The 27,877-nt window shown below is 37.8% G+C and overlaps 1 protein-coding gene across 7 annotated transcripts in view; it reads right to left on the bottom strand.

The window, feature by feature from the left end:
- GARNL3 (GTPase activating Rap/RanGAP domain like 3) overlaps window positions 1-27,877 on the bottom strand; it is a 227,061-nt gene that overhangs the window by 112,021 nt on the left and 87,163 nt on the right. For 6 of the 7 annotated variants that reach the window (XR_011972116.1, XM_072631960.1, XM_072631962.1 and 3 more), the window contains 3 exons: window positions 23,325-23,388; window positions 12,200-12,226; window positions 1,611-1,686 (listed from right to left, as the gene is read on the bottom strand). Coding sequence is in view for 6 of the 7 variants with exons in the window: in XM_072631960.1 (XP_072488061.1) it covers window positions 1,611-1,686; window positions 12,200-12,226; window positions 23,325-23,388 (167 nt within the window). In the remaining variant the exon portion in view is untranslated. The other variant, XM_072631963.1, reaches the window with a different exon arrangement.

Below are 27,877 nucleotides of genomic sequence, written 5' to 3'. Positions count from 1 at the left end.
AATTTGCTGAATTGAATTGGAAAGTATACTGTAACTTTCATCATGGAAGGGGAACACATAAGATTTACAACTATGTCAACCAATTAAAATATTACATGGCTAACAGATACTGTTATTAAGTAATTTCTGTTCAATCAATCAATAAGCATTCATGTACTTATATGCTCATAGGCAATGTGTCAGGGGCTGAGAATACCATGACAAAATTGATAAAGTCCCTTCCCTTAAGGAGCTTGCATTATTTTGGTGGAGACAATACAAACAGACACAATAAATACAAAATAGACACAAAGTACTTTAGGGAAAGAGGACTTAGCAGTTGCGGGGGTCAGGAAAGGAGTTAGGTATACGGCGGTGCTTGAGCTGAGTCTTGAAGGTTGTAAGGGATACTACGAGGGAGATGAAAGGAGCGAGAACATTCCAGCCATGAGAAGGGCCAGTAGAAAGGTATGGAGATGCAATATAGATTACTGTGTGTGAGTCACTGAAAGGTTGCCAGTTTATCTACAACAGGGAGTGGCCAACTATAGACTAAGGGCAAGATGGCATGCTGCCTGCTTTTGTATTGTCTCTCCAGATAAGATTGGGTTTTTTTTTGTTTTTTTTTTGTTAAAACACAATAAAATTTTATTTTAAAATGTAAAATCCATTTTTTTGCTCAAGGGCCACACAAAAACAGGCAAGGGCTGGATTTAGCTACTAAGACTGTGGTTTGCTAACCCTTGGTCTACTAGACCATGAAGTTGAAAAGAGGGTGGAAGTGGCAATGAGAATAAGGACTAGCCTGACTCCCTTCCTAGAAGTGGTGTCAAGTGGGGTATGAGAAAAGGTAGAGCTTGACCTGGAGAGGACAAAAAAGGAGGCAGTGTCATTTAGGGAAAGCCAAGTCTCCATCAGTACTCAATAGGAGGGGCATGAGGGAAAGATATCTAAAGTGAAGGGCAGTGGGTCAGTTATGGAGGAGGAATTCGAGTGCATACAACATTCTTGGTGGAATCTATGATAGGAAAGAAGGCAGGTTGGTTAGTTTTTAAGAATGCTATAATAACAGCAGGAGAGTCTAAGCATCATGAAATATTAAAGGAACTACAGGAAGTTCTCTGGCACTTTAGGTAGACCTTCTATGGGGGGAAGTTATGGGCAAGACTTGCCCAGGATGAGGATGTAGTTAGATGGCAATCTATCTGCAGCAGTAGAACGGGTGCCTACTTTAAGGAGATCACAGGTTCATTTACTACTACACATACTGATTTTTGTAGAAGCAGCAGAGCTCCACTAATTTCCTTTTGATAAATGTTTTTGTCATACAAATTATTGAATGCAAGGGCAAGTCTATTATTTTGAGCTCATTTCCCCATTTCCCTGATCTTCTGAAGTCACAAAGTAAATCTGTACCACTGCTATATATGTCATATAGCAGCAGATCCTGCATAAAATAGTGGAGAGTTTTGAGTTAGAGACTGAGAATCATGAACTTTACAAATATTATCATTGATAGATGCTTCTCTGCAAAAATTCTTAAAATGGAAGAGACAGGAATTGCTAAAACTGTAACCAGAGCAGATGACTGATTTTAACTCCCAGAAAATAAAAGTTATTGCTGGACTCACCATTACTGAACATTTCATCATCAGTGAGTTGCCCGTCTTTGGCATAAAGAATCCCAAACTTAAAATTTACACATCCCTTAAAAAAAATAAAGACAACATTTTAGAACACAGATAGGAACTGAAATGTTCATTATTTTTGCTAGAAGAGCACGGATGATTACAAAATGTTCTACTTTGTATAGAAATAGAACACTAATTCAACAGCACAGTATAAGTATGCACTGTGTAGTGGTAAGAGCATTAGATTTGAAGTCATAAGACCTGGGGTTATTGCTTCAATATGAGCTATGTGACCCTAAGCAATTTGATTAATCTCTCTTGACTTCATAGTCCTAATCTGGAAAATGGGGATAATATTCCCTGCACTGCCTATATTACCAGGTTGTTCTGAGAAAGTGCCTTATAAACCTTGAAGAGCTATAGAAATTGCAGATATTATAGGATACTCCCTTTGAGTAGGATCATAAGATTATCAATAGAGAACTGGAAGGGACTTCAGAGGCTATCTAGTCCAGGTAACTTGTCCAAGATACACAGGCAGTTAAAGCATCAGAGGAATGATCTGAACCCAGGTTCTCTGACTATAATGCCAATGCTCTTTTTAAAAAAATAATTTATCTTTTTGCTGTATTTTAAGTTCTGAATTGTCTCCCTCTCCCCAACCTATTATACTAGAAGAGGCCACAATATGACACAGATTTATAAATATATGTGAAACCATACTATGCATACTTCTATTTATCAATTCTTTCTCTGGAGGTGGGAAGCATCTTCCTTCATAGGTCCTATGTAGTTGATTTGAGTATTGATAATATTCAGAATAACTTGATCGTTCACAATTATTTTTCAAATGACATTGCTTTTATGGTATACAACATTCTCCTGGTTCTGTTCATTTTACTTTTCATTATTTCACGCGAGTCTTTCCATATTTTCCCCAAATCAACCAGCTTGTTATTTCATCACAGTAGTATTCCGTCAGCCAAAGCTCTTTTTACTGTACCATGTTGCCTGAATAGTGTTTCCCAGTCCCTTTGTGACCTGATGGCATGCAGCTGGAAGGGCAGTAAGTCCAAGGGGAATTTCAGAGAGGCAGGCTTTGATCTCATTTACATTTTTAAAACTTCCTAACAAGTAAAGATGTTTCAAAACAGAATGGGCTGCTTTGCCAAACAGTGCATTTGCTAGAGGTCTTTAAGGAGAGGTGCGATGATCACTTAGGGAAACCAGAGAGATTTCTGTTCATGCACAGGTTATACTAGATGATCTCTGAGGTCCCTTGTAGACTTAGATCTTTTGATCTTAAGTATCTGTTGTCCTGTTCATATGGGGAAAGTCAGGCCCAAGCAATGGAGACCATTGGTGGATGACAAATAGATCTGGAACAAGAGTGACTTAGATACAGGCTGGTGAGTCATGGCTGAAAGTCAAGTCAAAGTCTGCGCCCCTTCTAATACACCAGAGTAAGAAGCTAGGAAGTTGGGGTATTGAGGGAGCACCTATATATAGATATATATACATATATATATGTGTATATATATATACACACACACACATATATATATATGGTCTTCTAGTATAAGGCAGCAGTTGAGGTGGAGGAAAAGTCCATGAGCCTGGCACTGAACTGACTGACAAAGGATAGAGCGTGTCCTAGGGGTGGGTAGATAAGAGCTACCAGGCTGTTTTATCACTGGGTGATAAATTTAGATCGAATGAACCTCAAGGGAAAAGAGGTCACTGAGTGATGGTGGTAGAGGGACAGTCTAGAAGTGTCAATGGGAAGCAAGTATTCTGATACCCCCACTAAGACCAGTGAGGTGGGGGTTTTGAGTGAAAGCACAATCATTGCTAGAAAGGGTGGCTAGAGGTGCCATATCATCAGAAGGCACCTAGGTCTCAGTGAGAGCCAGAAGATGGAGGGAGTATTAAAGGGATACAAGGGATTAAAGGGATACAATCTAGAGGTTTCTGTGGTAAGCCACACCAATTTCCTCTTCTATAAAGATCTTCCTGTTGGCATAACTGTAAGAATTTTTCTAAGACCTAGGCGGTCATCAAATAGATGACATGCTATTGGCAAATTCCTATATTAATATTTATAGCAGTTACTGAAAAAACAAACCATGCCATACCATATTCTCTCTAGTCAAAATGGTCCATACAATCAAAAGATGGATTGAATAATAGAATATGTAACATGTGCTATGTGATGTTGCTGGCATAGGAAATGAAGCATGCCTTCTTGCTTGGCAAGTACACTATAGTCAGTTTGAGGTATCATGCTCAAGTCTACAATAAAACCTAGGGCTATGGCTTTTCATGGTCCCTCTAGTTTTAGAGGCTCTAGGAACCCTTTAGACCCTTCCTTCTCCCTCCTCCCTCATGGTTAATCCTTCTTGGCTTGGGTACAGAGCCTGCAGGTCTCCATCCAGCTTCTTCCTGTATTACAATTCACCAAAAGCCAAATGACTTAGTAAATAGTTTTATGCAGCCCTAAATGAACAGTTTTAGGGTAATGTAGCAGAAGCTGAGCATACTAGACAAGGTATAGGATAGTATAAACCACGAACTAAACTATGAGACTGGATTAGGTGCCAAATTGTTAGAGGCATGTGAGGTCCAGTAACTTTTCCACTAAGTGAAGGTAAAATCACAGAGCTGAGACAAGTGCATTTCAGGCTTGGGGGATGGCCAGGACAATGGTACAGAGATGTGGGAGGGAGTCTGGCAGGATCTCAGAGTATGGGAATGGAAGTAATCAATGAGATTGGAAAGATAAGCTGGGTCCAGGTTATGAAGGACTTTAAAAGGCAAACAGTTTATTTTTATCCTAGAATCAACAGAAAGTCACTGGCATTTAATTAACAGACAAATGACATAGTTGAATTGGCAGTTAAGGAAAATCACTTTGGTGCTATGTGGAGGATAGACTGGAGTGCTGAGAGAGAGTAATTAGGAAGCTGTTGCAATGATATTGTAGGTGAGAAGAAATGAGGGCCTGAACTAAAGGGGTGACTGTATGAGTAATGAGACAGAGTTGAAAGCAAAAGATGTAGAAACCAAATAATTTGGCAGCTCACTGGGGTTAGGGAAAATGAGGAGGGAACTATGAAACTGAAGATATGACTATGAGACTGGAAGAATGGTGGAGACTTTGACAGAAATATGGAGGTTTGGAAGAGATATGGGTTTTTGGGGAAAGATAAGTTCTATTTTGGACATGTTGGTTTTGGGGTTCCTTTCAGCTCTGGATCAATGATTCATTATCTTTTTCTCTTTTTTCATTCAGGGATATAAATTTGTCTCTAAGAATTCTTTAGCTGCATCTCATAAAATGTGATATTATCTTTAGAATAATTGTTATTGTTTCTTTATAATTTGTCATTTGACAAGCAACATTCATTTAGGTCTAGATATTTTGATCCTATTTCCCACTGATTTCTAACGTATTTTAGAAAATCTTTATTTTCTGAGAGAAGCCCTCACTATTAACCACTGATGGGGAGAGAAGTATGCTGGGGAGAGGCCAGGAAGGGTTTGAAGTTGTGGAAAAAAGCGGGCCCTTCTAGGCAGAGAATAAGTGCCAGGCATCCAAAGGCTACAGGCCAGGAGTTGGTGAATTATCAATAGGTCCATCAGGTTGTCATCAGCAAAAGAGATCTAGTCTCCCATGATGGAGGCCTTGTTTCCCATTCTGGACCATCAAGGTCTCAAAAGACATTAGCCGGCAGTTAAGATGAGCCTTCATGCACTGCTCCCAACCTTCTTCAAAGTTCTGATGGATTTCTGACTGTATTTGTTTCAAAGGTCTTTTGCCTTGTAATTTGCTACATCCACCAGAGTGGCTTTTTAAGTATTCTTCCTATAGAGCCTGAACTTGTAACCCAGATGTTTCACAATGGCACTGCTCTGGTACAGGATGATGTCTTGATATGTGACTCTGAAAAGCTTCCTATAGAAATGGCTAACCCTGAGGTCCTTCTGCATCTAGATTTCTTTGGTCGTTATATCTTCCTTCCAGATCCTGTCATGATCACCCAACAGAATCCATATGGTTTCACATAGTCTTAGTGGTTTACTTAGTGGTATATATATAAGTATACATATACTTAGATGGTATAGGGAGGCAGAACAGAAGAAAGAGGCCTGATTACTATTTAAACCACACTGCAATTTGTAAGTAAGGTGTTTAAAGCTGTGTCTTTCTAAATTGATCACTTCTGTGTCCTCAGAGCATGATCTTTTCTTTGTGCATGTTTCAGGTGCATATCTGAATTAAACGTATACTTACCTACTTTCATTATTTAGCTATCTCCAAATCTCTTAACAAATTCATTTCGTTTCAGCATTCTGTTTAGGAGTTTTTTTTCTTTTGTGGAAACATAGTCTGTTAGTAGGGTACTTAAATATATTTAACTATCTTTTTTTAATTTTTTTTTTTGCAATTCACGTAACTTTTCCTTAAGAAAATCAGTTGCTTTGCTATTGGTTATGAAATTATATTGAAATTGTTTTTTAATCAATTATACATGAAAATATGACGCAGTTCTCTTGTTTATCCCTCTTAATGCTTTCTAATTTGAATTCTGCTTTGTCTGATTCCAGTCATTATTCCAACTCTTGATTTTCTGGTTTGAGCTGAAGCATTATATACTTTAGTTCTTCCTCTAATTTTAAATTTGTATCTGTTAGTCTTAGGTGTGTTCCACATAGAAAAAATACTGTTGGAGTTGTGTTTTTATTTTACTCAGAAACTAGTTCTTATGACAATGGAACTCAACCTATTTACGTTCAATATTACAACCTTTAAATTTGTTTTTTTTTCCTATATCATACTATATTCTATTATTGGTTGTAAGCAAGGACAATAAACTACCTAATTTCATGAGTGCGAATATTATTTCAATCCTAAAGCATACACACATAACAAACAGTTCTTATATATTGTAATATTACTTCTATAAGTTTTTCAAAAATTTAACTTCTGGACCCTCTTCCTTATTTGACAGAAATATCACTCTGTGATTATTTCCCTTTCCCTTTCCACACTTTTATCTTTTCCTTTTATTTTCCTTTGTAGTACCCATAACAAAGTTAGTCTTCTTATCAATGATTTTACTTTTATTTTTGTTTGAAAAATTTTCCTCTTCAAACCCATTTGTGCCATTTAGTTAACAAATCAACTTCTGGCTGGTTTGTTTTCCTTAGGAACTTATACTGAAGTAGATGCCACTGATGCCCCTCACTGTGATAACACTATTATAGATGTTAAATCAATACCTCTGGTGTTTTGATGTCTACTCCTCACTCCCATTTATAGCCCCACCCCCAATCACCAGTAAGTGATTATACTGAGAAAGATGTTGACTAAAACAATATTACTTTTATTTATTATTCCTCTGCAGAATTTATAGGCAGTCATTAGTCATTCATAGTTATAAAGGGTGAAGGCTGGGTTGCTTTTCTGTAAATTTTTGAAACTTCTGTGATGTCTTAAATTATGCTCATTTTTTTCTGGGATTAAGTCCTATTTTCCTTGATTTTTTATTACATTATATCACAATTTCTCTTACTAGTCTTCATCTTGAGTGAAAAACTCCGTTCAATTTGAAGTATATGTATTGGGTTTTTTTGTATTCCTCTAAAATAATCTCCTATTACCTTGTCACTGTAGTCTTAGAATTTAAAGGCAATGTATTTGGATGAGTTGAACCTCAGGTATATCCCTGTTAGCAACCCATGGATCTCATCAATTTGGAATCTCTTCTCTGATTTCTGTATTTTTAAGAAATTTTCTTGCACAATTTTTGAATTATGGCAGCCAAAGTCTTTCTTCACCTTTCCTAGTGAGTCCAGTAACTCCTAGGCTATCTCTCTAGTCCCTAATATATTTGATATTCAGAGTTTGAGGAATCTGCAACTGTGTGTTACATTTGTATATATCCTATTTCCTCAAATGGATTGTAAGGAAAATATCTTTAAATCGCTGTTTATTGATGACAGCTAGTGAAGGCAAAACCTACTGCTTTCTGAGGCAATCTATTCCATTTTTAGATCTTGTAGATTGTTAGGAAATCTTTTCCTTACATCAAATGACACACTTTCTTAGAGGTATTGGCAGCAGCCAATGACCTCCTGGTCTTCTATTCATCAACCCCAATGCTCAAATTGCATTGATGGTGAGGCACCAGCTCTTAAATACGTCCTTCACTTGACCCTTCCTTTCTACTACCACTGCTGCCACACTAGTTCAAGTCCTAATACCTCTCACTTAGACTATTAAAAGGACCGCTTAACTCACTTCCCAGACTCCAGCCTCTCTCCTTTGCAATGCATTCTGTACACTGACGACACAGTGTTACTCCTGAAGTACAAAGAATCACAGATTTAGAGCTATAAGGGAACTTTGAAGTCATCAGGCAACCCCTTCATTTTATAGATGAGGAAACTAAGGCCCAAATAACTTTCCATAGGTTATATTAGTCAGTAAGTGGCAGAACCAGGATTTGAACTTAGGTCTTCTTGCTCTTTCCATTGCACAATGACACCTTGTTCCTGAACATGTATTCCTTTCATCCTCTCTATCCAATATACATAAAACAAGCAAAAAAATAAACCCTTCATTGGCTCCCCACTGCTAATTAAAGTTAAAGTAATTTAATTTTAAAAATCCTCCTTATATCCTAATATTTAAGGGTCTCCACAATATGATTCCAGTCTACCAACTATCTTTTAACCTTATGCTACTCTCTTTTACATATTATACCTTCCATACAGTCAGGTGGAGTAGTGGATAGAGTACTGAGCCTGAAGTCAGAATGATCTGAGTTCAAATCCTTCAGATACTTATAGCTCTGTGACTCTGGGTAAGTCACTTAATCTTTGTTTGCCTGAGTGTCCTCATCTGCAAATGGGGATAATAACAGTACCTACCTCCTGGGGTTATTTTGAGAATGAAATGAGATAACTGAAAAGCACTTAGCACAGTGCCTGGCACATAAGCTATGGACATGTTGGGGTAACAGCTTTGAGCATGTCTAGTTTAACTGCAGATATGATTTGTGTCTTTAAAGTTAGTGTAGCTGAGCTGTTTGTTCTCTCTCCTATCTTTTCGGCTGTGCTCCTAGCTGCTGGGTCTAGTATGGAACCACTGAGAAGGGAGAAGGACTTTACCCTTCCCCTGTTCTTTCTCTTTCACTCTGGCTCCAAGAAATGGGCCTATGGGTGTTTGTTTCTGTTCTGCGCTGTCTGTCCTCAGTTTCACATGTTGGAGGTGATTTCCATGGGACCAGGAGTTTAAACCGTGGTGACCTTTGAGCCTGGATGGTATGTTGGTGGTGTAGCAGCTAGCCATTTTAGCATGGAAGCCCTGGGAAGCCAGGGTGCCTGGGAGCAAAAACGGGGTTTTGAACTTGGTTGTGGATTGTGATCTATGGGAACTGAGCTAAACTGTAAATTTAATCCCCTTCTCTTCCCCAGTGACTGAGGTGGTAGAAAAGGGGAAGAGAATTATGCCTCCCACATGCCGGGGGGAGTGAGTTTGTATATTTATGATTATCCCCTCTGAAGAAATATTTTCCTTTGTGATAGCTCCACAGTGTTACATTAGCTACTGTTATTATACACATAGGATATCATAGGCTTAGAATTGGATAGGACCTGAGAGACCATCCAATCTAAGCCTCTCAATTTACAGATAAGAACACTGAGCCCAAAACAACTAAAGATACAGATACAGAGCTGATACAAAGCAGTTGCAAAGTTATCTAAGTGTCAAAGTTTTGACTTGAATCCAAAGTCCAGTGCTCTCCCCATTCTACCATGCAGCTCTCTCAGTGAAGATCACAAGATCCCAGAACAAAGGCCGCTAGTCCTCTATTTCTTTGTACCTTTCACTGACATAGCACAGTCTTCCACAGAGTTTAATCAACATTAGTTAAAGAAATGCTCTTATCAGCACTATTTCAGACAAATTTAATTCCTAGACAACAGGATCTGTCAGTGTATTTATTAACACAATTATACCACAACAAAGAGATCTGGAAGAAGTGGAGAGTGGAAGTTTACCTGTAATGCTTTTAGGGACACCCAGATCCTCAGACAAAAAAGCATTAGACTAACAATAAATATAGAGTGATTTAGTAATGACAGATTCATATACTGCTTTTTTGGAAGTGAACTGAGTGAAAGATCATCTCTTTCAAAACCCTCATCTTAGAAATGAGTTAACTTGAGTCCAAGAGAGCAAGAGATGTCAGGCTTGTGGTGTAACAGAAATAGAATGCTGTGGTCATAGGTAGAGAAATAGAGTTCAAATACCTACTCTGCTACTCGCTACCAGGGTCACCGTGGGCAGTCAGCTAACTTCTCTATAAAGGGCTTGACCTAAGTTGTTTTTAGCTCTAAATTTTGTACCCTAGTCATGTTACCTTAGTCCAGTGCTCTCTCATGTATACCACACTGCTTTTTCAGGTCTGAGAAGAGTCACTTCAACAGCCAAAATACCATACAAGGACATATACAAAGATGACCTCCAGTACAATTCAATTCACTGATAAAATGACTGAATTCTTTAGAATCCTGCATTAGCTTCTTCAGGATCTATTTCAGTGACTCAATTTATATATGTTCACTGATCTAGGAATGATCAAATATGGAACATATATGTAGATATACATATACATACATGCACATATAAAATACATTTGTAAGGAGACTCACTTTTATGGACAATTTAAGTTCTAATTTTTAGTTTTTTTGGAAAAATAGTATTTCTTTAAAGCTTTAAAATTTATAAAACATTTTTCTCACAACAACCTTACAGGATCTGTAGAATAAATATTAGTACCTCCATTTCACAGACTGAGAAATTAAGATTAAGAAACTCATTGAGGGTTACACAGATAAATGTCAGAGCTGGAATTCAAACCCAACTCTCTGTTAATTCTAATCATAGGACCTTTTTTCACCACATTACTCTGTCTCTCAGTTAGCGTGGCACAATCCAACATGGACACAAACTGGACTGAGAAAGTTAGAGTCATTTCACTTCACAAGTAAAAATGAAGCTCTGGTGACAATGACAGCTCCCTTCCTAGGCAAACTGTCCTCTCACTCCTCAAATTACTCTTAACATTTTGCCTGGACCTCTTTGTATTTACCTTATTTTCATTTTATCAGTTATTTGAAAACTAACCCATTGCCAAACTGGACTATAAGTTCCTTGAAGGCAAAGACTATAACTTTGGAATAGGTCCCTAATGTTTGTTCTACTAAACTGAGTTGAAATAGCCTTCACTCCCAGGGAGGAACATGGGGAGAGTGGAATGAGATGCATTTTGGGAGCTGTACTACACACCATTTTTTCTTTCTCTTCCTTTCCGTAGTTTTATTAGTGATGATTTCTGGAACATTCTGGAAGTTGGAGCAGGTTGTTTGGTTTAAAGTCATAACTTTCTCTTTGATTCTTTGCTTTTTTTTTTTTTAAAAGCCCCATGTTCCTTCTTATAATTGTTTAAAGAATTTATTTCTGTGACATTATTTTTCTGTTTATGTCTTGAAATCAATTATTAAAAATTAGGAAAACATCTCTAATTATATAAAGGAAGTAAATGAAAAATATGAGGATATAAAAATGCCTTTGTTAGTATAATTTTCACACTTTACTCAATATATTCCCTGGTTATTTTATTATCCAAACAATGTGGGATTATGTGGCTAAATAAAAATCAAGTGCTATAGAGACAGCAGCACTTCTGGGAGCCTCTGAAGGTCTTTTAATGATAATTCTTCTGTAAGCATTTTTTTCTTAAGATTAAGTGATTTGCCCAAGGTCACACAGCTAGGGAGTATATGGCAGGATCTGAACTCACGTCTCCCTGACTTCAAGCCCAGTACTCCACTCATTGAAACATGTGTTGGTTCCATTTTTTACTTTCAATATACAAGATTTCACAGGTTACAGATCTAGAAGGAAGAGTAGAAATAATCTAGTCCAATCTCTTTCATATTAGGTATCACAAAATGGAGTCCCAGACAAAGGAACTGACTTATCCATTGACACACAGTTAAGCAGCAGAGTTTAGATTCAAACTTTGGTCTTTACTAGCTCTGACCAAGGTTTCTACTTCATTGTAGTTGGTGTTTCAATCAAATCAGTCTCTTATAAAAGAAAAACAAATGAAAGGAAAAATCTTATTTCCTTCTCAAATTTAGGAGGCTAGAAGGTAAAAATATTTGAATAAATATATATGGTATTATAGTAAGAGATATTCACAATGACAAATTCACTCACGCCAGCTAATCATACCAGGTGTATAAGATGTAAATGAAGAAAATTACTAGGGTTTCTCCCAAAGTTTTCTAGTGCCTAGTTGCAAGCAAAAGCTAAAAATACCCTTAGAAACACTTATTGACAAGTTTTAGAGATACATGTTTCTGGGTATGCAAACAACAATTTCTGTTAAAATGAACAGTCACTGCAAAAAACCAGAGCTGTGCTGGTCACCACCACTGAAGGGTGACCCATGTGTTGAACAAATATATCTGCAGCAATTTGAGGGCCCCACAAATGAGGTTACACTTACCTCTTGTTCTTCAAGAACCAGTAAGTCCTGTTAAAAATCAAAAACAATTAATGTTTGTTTTCAAAGATAATGTTTTTACTTTTTCTGAAGTCAAGCTAATACATTCAGTTCAATTTTTCTACATTTCTTTATGAGTTATTAAAAATAACATGAAAGCTGGTTTTCTAAATATTATCCAGATAATGTTATAGTCAAAGAAAGGAATCCCAGCTGAGGTTCTTTGTTGTGAGAATCATCTGCTCATTTCCCTGCTATAGCTTAGTTCAGATTGAAGTCTGTACGTCAAGCAGAACAAAATCCTATTTACCTAGAGAAGCAGTTTGTGTAAAACAAACAATTAAATATAGCTCTTCTAGAAAAGTGGAAATTACATGACATAAAATGTTTCACAGCTAGGACTTCCCAGATAGGTAAAAGAACTATTAGGAAGATGATGGTAGAGGTATAGAAAAAGCAGACAATGGGACAAAGGGGAGGAACCAAGTACAGTAGGTAGGTTGGTGGCAGGCATGCAGACATTCCCTTCTCCTTGTACTGGCTGATGCAGCCACCACATGGGCATCTTCTAATTAGTACAAGTGAATTGAGACAGTAAAATAAAATCTTTTCCAATCAAGGCTTTCATTTTCTTTTCTTTTTTAAAATTCTAATTTATTTATTTATTTTTAGTTTTCAACATTCATTTCCACAAGATTTTGAGTTCCAAATTTTCTCCCCATCTCTCCCCCTCCATCCATTGCCTGTATATCTTATTTCCCAGTTGCATGTAAAAACAATTTTTAACATTCGTTTTTAAAACTTTGAGTTCCAACTTTTCTCCCTTCCTCCCTCCTCACCCATTACCAGTTAGAAGGCAAGCAATTAGATATATGTTATACATGTGTAATTATGCAAAAGATTTCCATAAAAGTCATGTTGTGGAAGATTAATTATATTTCCCTCCATCCTATCCTGCCCCCCATTTATTCTATTTTCTCTTTTGACCCTATCCCTCCTCAAAAGTATTACTTCTAATTATGCCCTCCTCCCATTAGCCCCCCATGCCCTGCTTATCCCCTTCTACCCTACTTTCCTGTAGTATAACAAAGAGTTTCATAGCAAATTGAGTATGCATGTTATTCCCTCCTTAAGCCAAATGTGATGAGAGTAAGGTTCCCTTTTTCCCTCTCACCTCCCCTCTCTTCCCTTCCACTGAAAAAGATTTTTCTTGCCTCTTTTATGTGAGAGATAATTTGTCCCATTCTATTTTTCCCTTTCTCCTCCCAATAAATTCCTCTCTCACTCCTTAATTTGATTTTTTTAAATGTCATCTCTTCCTAGTCAACTCACCCTGTGCCTTCTGTCTATCTGTCTATATGTATATAATCCCTTCAACTACCCTAGTACTGAGAAAAGTCTCAAGAGTTACAAATATTATCTTTCCATGTAGGAATGTAAACAGTTCAACTTTAGTAAGTCCCTTATGATTTTTCTTTCCTGTTTACCTTTTCATGCTTCTCTTGATTCTTGTGTCTGTAAGTCAAATTTTCCATTCAGCTCTGGTCTTTTCATCAAGAATGCTTGAAAGTCCTCTATTTCAATGAATGACAATTTTTCTGAAGTATTATACTGAAGTATTATTGCTGGGTAGGTGATTCTTAGTTTTAATTCTAGTTCCTTTGACTTCTGGAATACCATATTCCAAGTCCTGTGATCCCTTAATGTAGAAGTTGTTAGATCTTGTGTTATCCTGATTGTATTTTCACAATAGTCAAATTATTTCTTTCTGGCTGCTTGTAATACTTTCTCCTTTAACTGGGAGCTCTGGAATTTAGTTACAATATCCCTAGGAGTTTTCCTTTTGGGATCTCTTTTAGGAGGTGATCAGTGGATTCTTTCAATATTTATTTTACCCTTTGGTTCTAGAATATCAGGTTTTCCTTGATAATTTTTTGAAAGATGATGTCTAGGCTCTTTTTTGATCATAGGCTTTAGGTAGTCCCATAATTTTTAAATTGTCTCTCCTGGATCTGTTTTCCAGGTCAGTTGTTTTTCCAACGAGATATTTCACATTGTCTGCTATTTCTTTCCTTCCTTTGGTTTTGTTTTATAATTTCTTGATTTTTCAAAAAGTCATTCGTTTCCATCTGCTCCATTCAAATCTTTAAGGAATTATTTTCTTCAGTGAGCTTTTGGATCTCCTTTTCCATCTGGCCAGTTCTGCTTTTCAGGACATTCTTCACCTCATTGGCTTTTTGGATTTCCTCTGTCATTTGTGAGTCTATTTTTTACAGTGTTTTATTCTTCAGCATTTTTTTGGGTCTACTTTAGCAAGCAGTTGACTCATTTTTCATAATTCTCTTGCATCACTCTCATTTCTCTTTCCAATTTTTGCTCTACTTCTTTTACTTGATTTTCAAAGTCCTTTTTGAGCTCTTCCAGGGCCTAAGAACAAGTCATATTTTTCTTGGAGGCTTTGGATGGAGGAGCTTTGACTTTATTGTCTTCTGTTTGCATGTTTTGGTCTTCCGTGTCACCAAAGTAAGATTCTATAGTCTGATTCTTTTTTTTTCCGGTTTTTGCTCATTTCCCCAGCCATTTACTTGTCTTTTGAGCTCTTTGTCAAGGTAGTTCTCTGCTTCCAGTGGGGGTGGGAGGTGTACTGTCAGCCACTCAATGCCCCCATAATCTGTGAGCCTAGAGTTCTAGAAACAGTGCTATCTCTGCCCCTGTTGCTGTTGCAGGTTCCTCCGCCCCCTTCCTCCTCTGCCACCCTGGGGCTGGACCACTTGGCTTTCCCACACTGGTCCCACAGGCTTTTTCCACTGACCTTCCAATTTGTCCTTGGTGTTTTGGGCTCCTGAAGTCTGGAAACTGTCACAGGTGCCAGAGATTCATTCCCCCTGAGGCCTGCTCAGGTCCTGTCTGTGCCTGCATGGCCCACAGTGGACTGTGCCCTGCCCCCAGAATGGTGCAACAGACAATTTCTGATGACCTTCCAGGCTGTCTTGGGCTGGAGATTGGCTTTACTCCATCATTCTGTGGGTTCTGCAGCTCCAGAATTTGTTTAGAGTAATTTTTTACAGATATTTGCCTGAGCTTGGAGGTAGCACTCTAGAAAGTCTGTGCTGTTACTCCACCATCTTGGCTTCTTCCCAAAGGTTTTCATTTTAGAAAAAGAAATTTTCTATTAATCTGACACTACAGAAAAAAGGCAGTGATTTCACAGTACATTTCCTGTCTTTGAGTTTCTTGGAGATTACATATGGAACAAGGCTCGGAATTATCAGATGTTTAATAGCTACTAGGTAAGTTTTAGGCCTGGAATAGTCTGTCCACAGCTATTTGACACAGTTTTATTCTTGGGCTGGTGAAGGAGCACCTATTACCCAAAATGCTTTTGATCTATTTCTAATAACGAATAATGAACAGCCCTATTCTGTTCAACATTTTTAAAAATCAATAACTTTGTGGAATCCAAGGACTAATAAACATTACATTGATGATTTCTCATAACTAAGAAGGAATTCTTATTAAAGAATATGTAAAACTAGAACTATTTTATGCAACATATAAAACTGGAAATGTTTAAAATTACAATGGAATTCTGGGATTAGCCTGAGTAAATAACCATACTTGGTTATACATATGGGGAGGATGTTGGGAAAGTTAATGAAGATGAGTGAAGAAAAAGTTATGCAAAGTTATGCTTTAAATGAACACTAAGAACATCTCTCATGATGTCAGGGTACAAGATACGTACCTATATGTTACTGGATCACCAAAAGACAAACACTAGTAGAATGACAAGTATGAGAATGTATAATTTCCCCAGTCTGGCATTTTCCCCATATGATATTGGTAGTAGCAGCTTCAAGTTTGATGCCCTGGGAGTATAATTTATCCATGTCTGGGAAAATGAATTTTTAAAAAGTATCTTGTTGCTCTCTTACTCTCTTCTCCTTTACTTTAGGTTTAATTGTTCTCTTAATAATATTCCTGCCTTTCTCTGTTTGATGATCACTGTCCTTGATAAAGATGATGAAAATTAAGTAAAAGTTACGTAGGTCTGCTCTCTAATCTGCCATTGAGTAACATTAAATCATCTTCCTTAACCACTGAACTGTTCATCTCTTCCTTGTTTATCATCTGATTTTGAAGACAGTTTAAAAAACAAACAACTCTTTTTGTTGTCTTTAGTAACTTTTTTTTCACAAGCCCCAATTTATTCTGGGCTTTAAAAGCCTTCCATTTTACTGGCCTTTCCAATAGGCTCATGACAATTTTTTGTGATCATAAGTAGTCATATTCCATTTTATCTTTTGTACACATCCTTTATAAATCTGAGCTCCTCAGGTAAGTTTTCTGTGTACCTTCATAAATTTCTTTATGTAAATCTTATTCTTCATTGACATAAAGTGTGACAACATAAGCTAGTCCTTGTAGAAACAAAAATGGAATGTGGAATAATCAGAGCCAAATAATGCCCTGGCATTCCATGCCCCATCTGCATGCCTTTGGACATGTTATCCCTTGTACCTGGAATCCTCCTTTATGACCTCTGCCCCCCCAAATTCCTAACTTCTTTCAAAGCTCAGCTCATGTGCCATTTTCTACACAAAGTCTTCTTTGATCAATGGAAAAAACACTCAGTGGCTCTAGCGTTGAGGACCTGGGTTCAAATTCTGTCTCTGATGCTACCTTTTTCTGCAAACCTCCCTCACTGAGGGGGATGGATTGTCTGATCTCTGAGGTACCACTGAATTATATATATATCTATGATCTCATTAGTTATTAGCATATTCTTCTTCCTCCTCGAATTATCATGTGTTTACTTAAGTGTTCAATGATGTACCTCCTTAGTAGATTATTATTAGCTCCTTGAGATCAGATTGTTTTTTATTTTGTTTTCATATCCCTATCACCCAGCACAGTCCCTTAGACATAATAGGTACTTACTAAATGCTTACTGGATTGGAGTAAAGAATATAATTGTAAAAATAAGTGATACATATTATGGAAGATTAGGATGAGGAGAATCAGTGTGGGTCAGAAATTATCCTGGAAGGCTTCATGGAGGAGTTAGAAGCTGAGAAATTCCTGCTCAGGTATAGGTTAGATTAAATGACCTCTCAAGTCCTTTCTAATTCTGTGATTTTATTCAAAATTTTTTTTATAACCACTCACTTTTCTTGAGGTATATTCCCTTTTAGGGTTTCTGGCCAGGGAGTCACAATATTTTTTTTTTTATTAACATTTGGGAATCTATTACAAGCTAAAGTATTTATCTTGATTGTATCCTAGTTTTCTCTTTCTTTGCTATTATAAACTCTAAGAAGACAAGATCACTTTGCTAGTTTCTCTTGGCAGCATCTCAGATTCAGAGAAAATTATTTTTTTTCTTAAAAAGTAATGTGAATAGCATTTTAACTGATTTTTACCACACAGGTAACATAGGTTACCACACAGGCAACAAGAGGCAGATTACACAAATGGAGACAACACAAAATAAGCATCAGGGACAAAAATAATAGGAATAATAGGTCTGAATAATAGGAAACCTGAGGTCGGGGTGGGGGATCAGTTTCTCAGGGTGGCACAGTTGGTAAATAGTGGAGTAAGACTTATAGAATCAAAGTAGGAAGGACTTTAGTTATCATTTTGTCCAATCTCCTCATTTTACAGATGAGTAAACTGAGGTTCAGGGAAATGAAGCCACTTGTCCATAGTCAACAAAGCCAATTAGTGGCAAGGCTGTGATCCAACACAGGTCTTGTGGCCCCAAATCCAAGGCTCTTTTCATGCACAATTCCAGGTCTCAAGAGAGATCTTCTAATTCCAATTCCAACAATCCTTCTACTATACCAGGCTAGTGATCAAGAGGCAAATGTGACAACCAAGGCTCACTAACCTTGAACATGACTTGTTATCTTCTGCCTAGAGCTGAAAGATTATATTTTCCAATATTCACTAAAAATGAATAGATGGCTCTATAGTGAATGGCCAAGTTATTAAGTAGCAAATATACCCTTAATAAAGAGCAACCCAGAAATCTGGTGCATAGAGTTCTGAATCAATAACCATATGGAACAGGCTCAAATCTAGAAGGAACAAAACAAAATGCAAAATCCCATAACAGCAATACTCCTGAAAAGAGATGAAGATTAAGGCAGATAGAAAAATGAAAGTATTCCACTTTTGTCACTCAGCCATGAGTACAGAGCCTAAAGGAAACAGAGAGGGGGTACCAGCAGTTTGGGTGGAGCCTTAGTGGAGGAAGAGAAAGATATCAACAAAATCTTGGTTATAAGAAGAGGGGGGCCGGTTGCTATGTGCGCTGGTAGAGGGAGTACCCAAGTCAAGCCATCAAATGATAATGTGGTTATTACACAAGAAAACTATTTGTCTCAAATACGTGAAAGGTAAACCATTTAATCTAAAACACTTTGGTTATAAAAGAGCTTGTTTCTTTTAAAATTCTTTTGCTGAGCCCTTCACCTAGAAGCAAACACAATGGGGGTTACATGCCTCCAGTACAAAAAGCAGGGATGAGTAAGAGAATGAAGGTTCTTCCAGAAGGTAAGAAAAGGCATCACAGGCCTGAAGAAGTTAACAAGAAATAATGGGAATGAAAGTAAGTGGATGAGAAAGTTACACTTAGTAAGCAGCATCTTTATGGTTATTGGGGGCAGATTTTAAATCAGTTGGCTGTAGTCAATTTTTGTCCCCACTTTGACTTTTTGAAAGGGGAGAAGAGTTCTACTTTTACAAATAAAGACCTGCAATTCACTGTTACTGTTATTATTAATAACTCACTTTTATACAGCACTGTAAGATTTACAAGGGGCAGCTAGGTGGCACAGTGGATAGAACTCTGGGCTTGAAGTCAGGAAGCATTATCTTCCTGAGTCCAAATCCAGCCTCAGATACTTACTAGTTGTGTGACCCTGAGCAAGTAACTTAACCCTGTTTACCTCAGTTCCTTATCTTTAAAATGAGCTAGAGAAAGAAATGCCAAACCACTCCAGTACCTTTGGCAAGAAAATCCCAAATGGGGTCACAAAGGGTTGGACATGACTGAGATGAATGAACAACATCAACAACAAATTTACAAAGCACTTTTTAAAATAATAATCCTGTAAGATGGTTAACACAAAAATTATTATGCTCATTTTATGAGTGATACTGAGGGTCAGATAGAACTGAGACTCAAACATAGGTCTTTTAACTTTTAGACAAAAGTTCTTTATATTAGTCATTTACCTTGGGATGCATTCTGAAAATAAAATATGAAGTTTTCAAAAAAAACCAAGGGTTCAAGGGGAATGATGCTTGTTTTTCTGAAAGTTAACTATAGCTGAAATGATGTATGCTGTGCGTAAAGTCTTAAGTCTTGGATGCAGAGAATACTAAAGGGCTTGAGTAATTAGGAATGTATATCACAAGGTTAGTGACAGTACATCTGGATAACATCCTTTTGACTATTTCCTATCTTTTTGGGTATATCTCTATTAGAGGTTGTAGAACCCTCCCAGATAGAGATCGCAAGACCCTGACAGAAAGGATCTTGGAGTCACCAAGTTTCACCTTTACCTTAACATGAATCCTTGTACAACCTCTCTAAAAATATCCAACTACTCTATGCTTGAATGTATTTAGTAATCAAGAACTCACTTCTTTCCAAGGAAACCCTTTCCATTTAGAGATGACTTCAATTATTAAGAGGTTGTTCCTTATACTCCTCATAAAGGCTAAGATATGCCTTAAGATCTTTTTTACTTCCTTTTTTCTCCTTTTGAAGTAGTTCTTTCATCTTTTCAAAAAATACTTAATTCTACCTGGAAAGCTGGAAAATAAGGAGTTCCTCCAGCCCAATCTCTGCTAGGTTATACTTTGTAATTTGACTATTTCATAGGATCATAGGATAGAAGCCTATCTGGAAGAGACCTTAGGGCTCCTCTAGAACAATTACCTTAATTTTATAGATGAGGAAACTGAGGGCTAAAGAGATTAAGTGACTTGTTCATAGTCACACAGGCTATAAGTTGTAGAGCAAGAATTCTAACTCAGGTCCTTTGGCTACATGTACAATTTCCTTTTGACTATGGCACCAAATTGCTATGACTTGTCACTGGCAAGCGACACACATATATAGCATGTTCTCTGCAAACTGATGTCAGTTTCTCCTTGCCCTCTCAATTATATCTACAGCTACTGTGGCAGATTCCCATGACAAGCTGCTGGTGGGCTTTGCTTGTCTGCCCTGCAAGGGGCACAATTACTGGTAGTCCCTGAGCAAATCTCTGTCTGTCTGTCTGTCTCTGTCTCTGCCTGTCTGTCTGTCTCTCTCTATATATACATATATATACACATACATATACATACACACACACATATATACATATGAAATCTATCTCTCTTTCTCTGTATAAATAGGTTGACTGCCCCCATTCTTGAACTTTACTAGTCCTTTCTCCCCAATCTGACACAATTTTACTCAACAGGCTTTGATTTGCAATGAGCAGATTCCTCCAACAACCCTAATATAAAGAGAAACTAGCTATCCTTAACTAAAATCTAAAGTCTTACCTAGAAATCCAATTTCCTGCCACTTCTCATCTCTTCTGCTTTTTTCTGTTTCCCTCTTGTCACTGCCTCAGTTTTTCCTTAGATTAAGTACAAATCTGATTCTCTGTAATTTCCCCCCATTATTATAGGGTTTTTTTGTTTGTTTTGCTTTGGGTACAACGGAACAAGTCTAATCTCTCTGTCCTACGGCAGCCCTTCAAATACCTAAAGCTAATAATCACCCTTCTCCTTAAGTCTAAACATTTACAGATCCTTCAGTGATCTCTGATTATCTACATGGCTTCCAGGCTCCTCCCTAGTACTCTTCTGGATGCACTCTAGCTGGTCAAGGTCCTTCATAAAAAGGTGCCCAGAACTAGACATAAAAGACAAGCACAGACCTTTTAAGGAAATTTATTTTCTATTCAGTTTTTGACATGGTGACTTTCTAATACACTTTCCTCTGTATTTAAAGCCAGCCACTAAAAGGAAAGAAGAGTCTGTGATTTAAATACTTTATGTAGATGATAATGATAGTATTATTATTTCATTGGTTATTAATAATAATAGTCATAATAATATTAAAGTCAAAATATTTTAAGTTAAAAAAACGCAACAACCAAGAACAGATAAGTTAGGTAAAGCTTCTCAAAAGAGAAGAACAAGGGCTATTATTATAGGCAGAAACCTCCTTCCACTAGATCAGTGGTTCTTCCCCTGGAGTTCCATCAATGGATAGATTTTGGTGAGAGGTCTGTTAACTTGCTTAAAAAAAAATTACACCTTTATTTTCACTGACCTCTAACTGAAATTTTGTATTTCTTTCAATTATTTAAAAAACATTATTCTGAGAAAGGGTCTATGGGCTTCACCAGACTGCCAAAGGGATCTATTGTTACAAAAAAGGTTAAGAAGCCTTGAACTATAACAACTGATATAAGATGGATGTTCCCTCCAAGTTGCATAGAAGTATTGCTTGCATCTTTGTTTTTTCTTGGAAAGGAGAGTAAAAGGTAAAGATAACTGTGTGGATCAGAAATTAACTGGGAGACCTATTCTCAGAAATGGGTATAGAAGAGAGCAGCTCATCAATGATACCTTGATCTGCAGTGCCCATACCTATAGCTGAGGGCTAGTTTAACATGGTAAGGGAGATAGGAAAAAACTGACAAGAGTTAAAACTAAAGTGCAGGTATGTGAAAACAGCCAAGTATCTTTCTTGGAAGCAAAGTATAAGATTAAAAAGTAGGAATAGGTGAAGACTGTAGAGAGGAAAAACTTTTTTTTTTTTGGCATTTGTAATTGTAATTTTTAAAGTGATATAAAAGGTAAACTTTAAATGTAGTTCTATTCAAAGTGGCTTAAATTTTAATTATTTTGACAAGAATTTTTTTAAATGTTAAGAGTATGGAAATCCTCTCAAGTGAGATCTACCATTTTTATGTTTGAGAAGGAATATAGCTTGTAAACTTACTAGGTTATATGTATAAATTGTAGGAGTAGTTTTAATGAAATGAAGACACTCTTTAAGGCTGAAACTGCAAAACAAATATATGTTGTGCTAGTTTTCTGTTATGCTCCGTGATGTCATGGGGCCCATCATCATTGTGGCATAACTCTTTTATCTGAAAGTTCTAGGTCATAGTTCCTTGATATCCCCTTCAGGTTTCTAGCTGCCACCACCTCTCCTTTGTATATCTTAAACAACCACAGGGTCCACAGGAGAGATAATACAAGTCTTCACCTTCTACTTAATCTTGTCTTGCTCCCCAAAAAGAGTGTATAACCCTTCTTTTAGATGTTCTGAATTGTTGTTTTTGCTGCTTAGCATTATTAATAGCATGATAAGGAAACATGTTGAAAAAGGTTAGGGTAATAAATCAATGGAGAGATTTACAAAGGTTTATTTGTCAGGCCCAATGTCAATGAACTGGCAATGAAGTAGACCGGTTTTTTTTTTGTTTTTGTTTTTTTTTTTACCTTTATAATCCCCTACTTCAAAAAAAAATTGTCATTTGTTTTGACATCACCTTCATTTGTATCACTACTTTAAAATAATATTATCGGCTGATTCAACAAATCCAGTCCTGTCTTGGCTAGAGGCTAGATTAATTCTTGTCAATGGATGGAGACTGGCAAGGCTATAGATGTCTCAGCTCTTTTGGAATCCCTTACCTCCAGTTCTTAGCTCTAGGTTTGTCCCTAGGTGTCAGAATATGTGTACCTCCAACTCCTATTCCCAGATGAGTCTTCTCTTGTGATTTTAGCCTGTAAGCAAGTGACAACTGCCTTCTCTAGCCTGGATGCCCTACCTATGAGTCATCTTTAAATCTTTGTTTATTTCCTGTCCTTTCTCTGAGATTGAGAACGTCACCTCTATATTCCAAAAGGCATTAAAGCAGGACTTTAGTGAAAGCAATAAACATTTAATTAATAAATTAATCTCATTTGTCTCATGTAATTCAACATCATCCTTCAGTTAAAAAAAAGAATTCTCAAGCCAACAATGCTCCTTTTAAGCATATATGCTCCATATATTTCATACATCAATTCTAAAAAATATAAAGTCTTTTTTTACCTTCTGTATCTCAGGATGGAAAATTTCCCTGGGGCCTTTTTCAAACTTGTCCAAATTCATGGCACTGAAATAAAAGGGAAAGAATGAATTTCAATGCAGTATGATAAAACTCGAAGCAACAGCAGCAATGCACTCTTCCTCAGATGAATTAGCCTCAAGAAAATAAGTAGAGGGGCGGAGCCAAGATGGCGGAGTAGAAAGACGCACATACACATAGCTCCAAACCCACAACCCACAGAACGGCTACAGGGGAGTAACCTCACGGCGAATTCTGCACCCAGAGGCCACGGAATATTGGAGCGAGGGAGATTTCTGTTCCGGAGGGACCTGCAAACCTCTCACGGGGGGTCCTTAGCGCTGCGGACTGAGCGCAGGGACTGGGAGCTGAGGGCAGCCCTGCTGCGGCCGCCGCACTGAGAGGAAAAGATCCGAGCGGGCTTCCGGGACGGGATCTCCAGCAGCCACGCGGGTCCCTCCACCCACAAAACCTCTCGCAAAAGGTCTGTCGCGCTGCAGGCGCAGAGCCCAGCCCAGCCCAGACCTGCTGCGGCCACGGCACCAAGAGAAACAGACCCGAGCAGGCTTCAGGGACGGGATCTCCAGCAGCCGCACAAGTCCCTCCGCCCACAGGTGACGGGGGTCGGTGAGAGAGTCTCTTTGGTGGGTCGAGAGGGGAGTGGGGTGCCCCCATGATTCGGGCCCCCCCGGGAGGTAGAAGCTGAGAGGTGGCTGCAGACAGGGGCTCCCCAAGCGGGCGGGAGCCTGAATCCATTGTGGAAGGTCTGTGCATAAACCCCCTGAGGGAACTGAGCCTGAGAGGCGGCCCTGCCCCGACCTCAGCACCTGAACATAATCTCATACTGAATAGCAGCCCTGCCCCCGCCAAAAGCCCTAAGGCTGGAAGTAGCATTTGAATCTCAGTCCCCAAACGCTGGCTGGGAGGATCAGGAGGCGAGGTGGGTGTGAGGAGAATATTCAGAGGTCAAGTCACTGGCTGGCAAAATGCCCAGAAAAGGGAAAAGAAATAAGACTACTGAAGGCTACTTTCTTGGAGAACAGGCATTTCCTTCCTTCCTTTCTGATGAGGAAGAACAATGCTTACCATCAGGCAAAGACACAGAAATCAAGGCTTCTGTGTCCCAGCCCACCCAATGGGCTCAGGCCATGGAAGAGCTCAAAAAGAATTTTGAAAATCAAGTTAGAGAGGTGGAGGAAAAACTGGGAAGAGAAATGAGAGAGATGAAAGAAAAGCATAAAAAGCAGATCAGCTCCCTGCTAAAGGAGACCCCAAAAAATGTTGAAGAAATTAACACCTTGAAAACTAGCCTAACTCAATTGGCAAAAGAGGCTCAAAAAGCCAATGAGGAGAAGAATGCTTTCAAAAGCAGAATTAGCCAAATGGAAAAGGAGATTCAAAAGCTCACTGAAGAAAATAGTTCTTTCTAAAGTAGAATGGCACAGATGGAGGCTAAGGACTTTGCGAGAAAGCATGATATCACAGAACAAAGAGAGAAGAATGGAAAAATGGAAGATAATGTGAAATATCTCATTGGAAAAACAACTGACCTGGAAAATAGATTCAGGAGAGACAATTTAAAAATTTTGGGACTACCTGAAAGCCATGATCAAAAGAAGAGCCTAGACATCATCTTCCATGAAATTATCAAGGAAAACTGCCCTGAGATTCTAGAACCAGAGGGCAAAATAAATATTCAAGGAATCCACAGAACACCGCATGAAAGAGATCCAAAAAGAGAAACTCCTAGTAACATTGTGGCCAAATTCCAGAGTTCCCAGGTCAAGGAGAAAATATTGCAAGCAGCTAGAAAGAAACAATTCAAGTATTGTGGAAATACAATCAGGATAACACAAGATCTAGCAGCCTCTACATTAAGGGATCGAAGGGCATGGAATAGGATATTTCAGAAGTCAAAGGAACTAGGACTAAAACCAAGAATCACCTACCCAGCAAAACTGAGTATAATACTTCAGGGGAAAAAATGGTCTTTCAATGAAATAGAGGATTTTCAAGCATTCTTGGGGAAAAGACCAGAGCTGAAAAGAAAATTTGACTTTCAAACACAAGAATGAAGAGAACCATGAAAAGGTGAACAGCAAAGAGAAGTCATAAGGGACTTACTAAAGTTGAACTGTTTACATCCCTACATGGAAAGACAATATTTGTAACTCTTGAAACATCTCAGTATCTGGGTACTGGGAGGGAGTACACACACATACATGCACACACGCACACATACATAGAGGCAGAGGGCACAGAGTGAATTGAAGAGGATGGGATCATATCTTAAAAAAAAAATGAAATCAAGCAGTGAGAGAGAAATATATTGGGAGGAGAAAGGGAGAAATGGAATGGGGCAAATTATCTCTCATAAAAGAGGCAAGCAAAAGACTCATTAGTGGAGGGATAAAGAGGGGAGGTGAGAGAAAAACATGAAGTCTACTCTCATCACATTCCACTAAAGGAAAGAATAAAATGCACACTCATTTTGGTAGGAAAACCTATCTCACAATACAGGAAAGTGGGGGACAAGGGCACAAGCAGGGTGGGGGGGATGACAGAAGGGAGGGCATGGGGAGGAGAATGCAATTTGAGGTCGACACTCATGGGGAGGGATAGGATCAAAAGAGAATAGAAGTAATGGGGGACAGGATAGGATGGAGGGAAATATAGTTAGTCCTATACAACACAACTATTATGGAAGTCATTTGCAAAACTACACAGATTTGGCCTATATTGAATTGCTTGCCTTCCAAAGGGAAGGGGTAGAGAGGGAGGGAGGTAAAGAAGTTGGAAATCAAAGTGTTAGGATCAACTGTAATGTTTTTACCACTCGGAAATAAGAAATACAGGTAAAGGGGTATAGAAAGCTATCTGGCCCTACAGGACAAAAGAGAAGACAGAGACAAGGGCAGCGAGGGATGATAGAAGAGAGAGTAGATTGGTCACAGGGGCAATTAGAATGCTTGGTGTTTGGGGGGGGGAGGGGATAAAAGGGGAGAAAATTTGTAACCCAAAATTTTGTGAAAATGAATGTTAAAAGTTAAATAAAAAAAAAAAGTAGCTTGTATGGGAACTGGAATATCTGGCAAAAAGTTGCAATATTTTAAATCACATCATCTCTTCCTCAATGTTCTCCTAATAGTATTATTCGAAAACAGAGGTTGCAAAGATATGCTGATAAAATGAAATTTAAGATACCAATTTGATAGTGTAACTAAAGAATGACAAAAATAGCCAGAAATAATACAATTAAATGCTATAAGCACTGCAGAGAAATGAGTACTATATTGCACTGTTGGTGGGATGGGATTTTTTTTTTTTTTGTAGAATAATTTGACAATATAGTGTAAGATTTGCAAAAGCTATCATATCTTTTGACCCAATAATCCTAATGCAGGAACTATATCTTAAATATATTATTAAAAGGAAAAGGGGACTTTTATATATATTCATACCTGCTTTACTTTTAACAGCAGAAAAACTGGAAACAACAAACAATTAGGGAGTGGCTGAAGAAACTGTGGTAGACCAATAAAATAGAGCATCTTTGTGTCATAAAAAATGACATATGAAAAAATAAACAATTATGGAAGGACACACAAAGTGACAGAGAATAGAAGAATTAGAAGAATTGAATATCCTATATGTGTTGACTATGACTGTTTAAAAAAAATAGGAACAAAACTTTGTAAGAAGATGGAAAAGATCAGAAGAGGACAAAGAATAAAGAAACTATAATTATTTTTTGTTAAAGTTTACATTATTACTAATAAATAATAATGAAGAGTTTAGAATTTCTAGTTTTACTTGGATTACAATTCCATATTTTATTTGTTTATTATGACTGCTATTACATTTACAGTATAACAATGCATAAAAAGGAGGGAGACAAGGAATAATTAATTATGTGAACATTTGGAGCCTCAGGCAATTGTCATTAACCTGAGATCCAGAGAAAACAGTGACTGGATAGTACAGACAACCAGTAGCAAAATTAACTGAAATTAAGATCTTCAACCATTGTCTCCAACAACTCCTAGTCCAAAACACTGCTTAAAGTAAGGCTATCTTAAGCAGTCCTTTTTATACAATCTCTGTGAGATTATTTCCTCATTTATAAAATGAAGATCATGGACTAGATGATCGCTATGGTTTCTTCTAAGTCTAAAATAAATACAAGGAACTGAAATGTAGGAGTGGTCTTTATATTGAAAATTTCCTTTCATTTAAAGTTTTAAGTTAGCAAAAGTAAAATCTTCCCCTCATTCTTGTTGTTTGGTCATGTTGGCTGTGTCTGACTCTTCATGACCCCATTCGGGATTTTCTTGGCAGAGACAATGGAGTGGTTGCCATTTCCTTCTCCAGCTCATTTTACAGATGAGGAAACTGAGGCAAACAAGATTAAGTGACTTGTCCAGGGTGACACAGGTAGTAAGTGTCTGGGGACAGATTTGAACTCATGAAGATGAGTCTTCCTGATCCCAAGTCCATCACTCTATCCACTGTGCCACCTTATTGCCCTCTTCCCTCG

Source organism: Notamacropus eugenii, chromosome 1 (genome assembly GCF_028372415.1).
Source record: "Notamacropus eugenii isolate mMacEug1 chromosome 1, mMacEug1.pri_v2, whole genome shotgun sequence".
NCBI classification, from domain to species: Eukaryota; Metazoa; Chordata; class Mammalia; order Diprotodontia; family Macropodidae; genus Notamacropus; species Notamacropus eugenii.
Note: the sequence above shows the minus strand (reverse complement) of the source record. Positions and strands in the feature narration are given on the sequence as shown.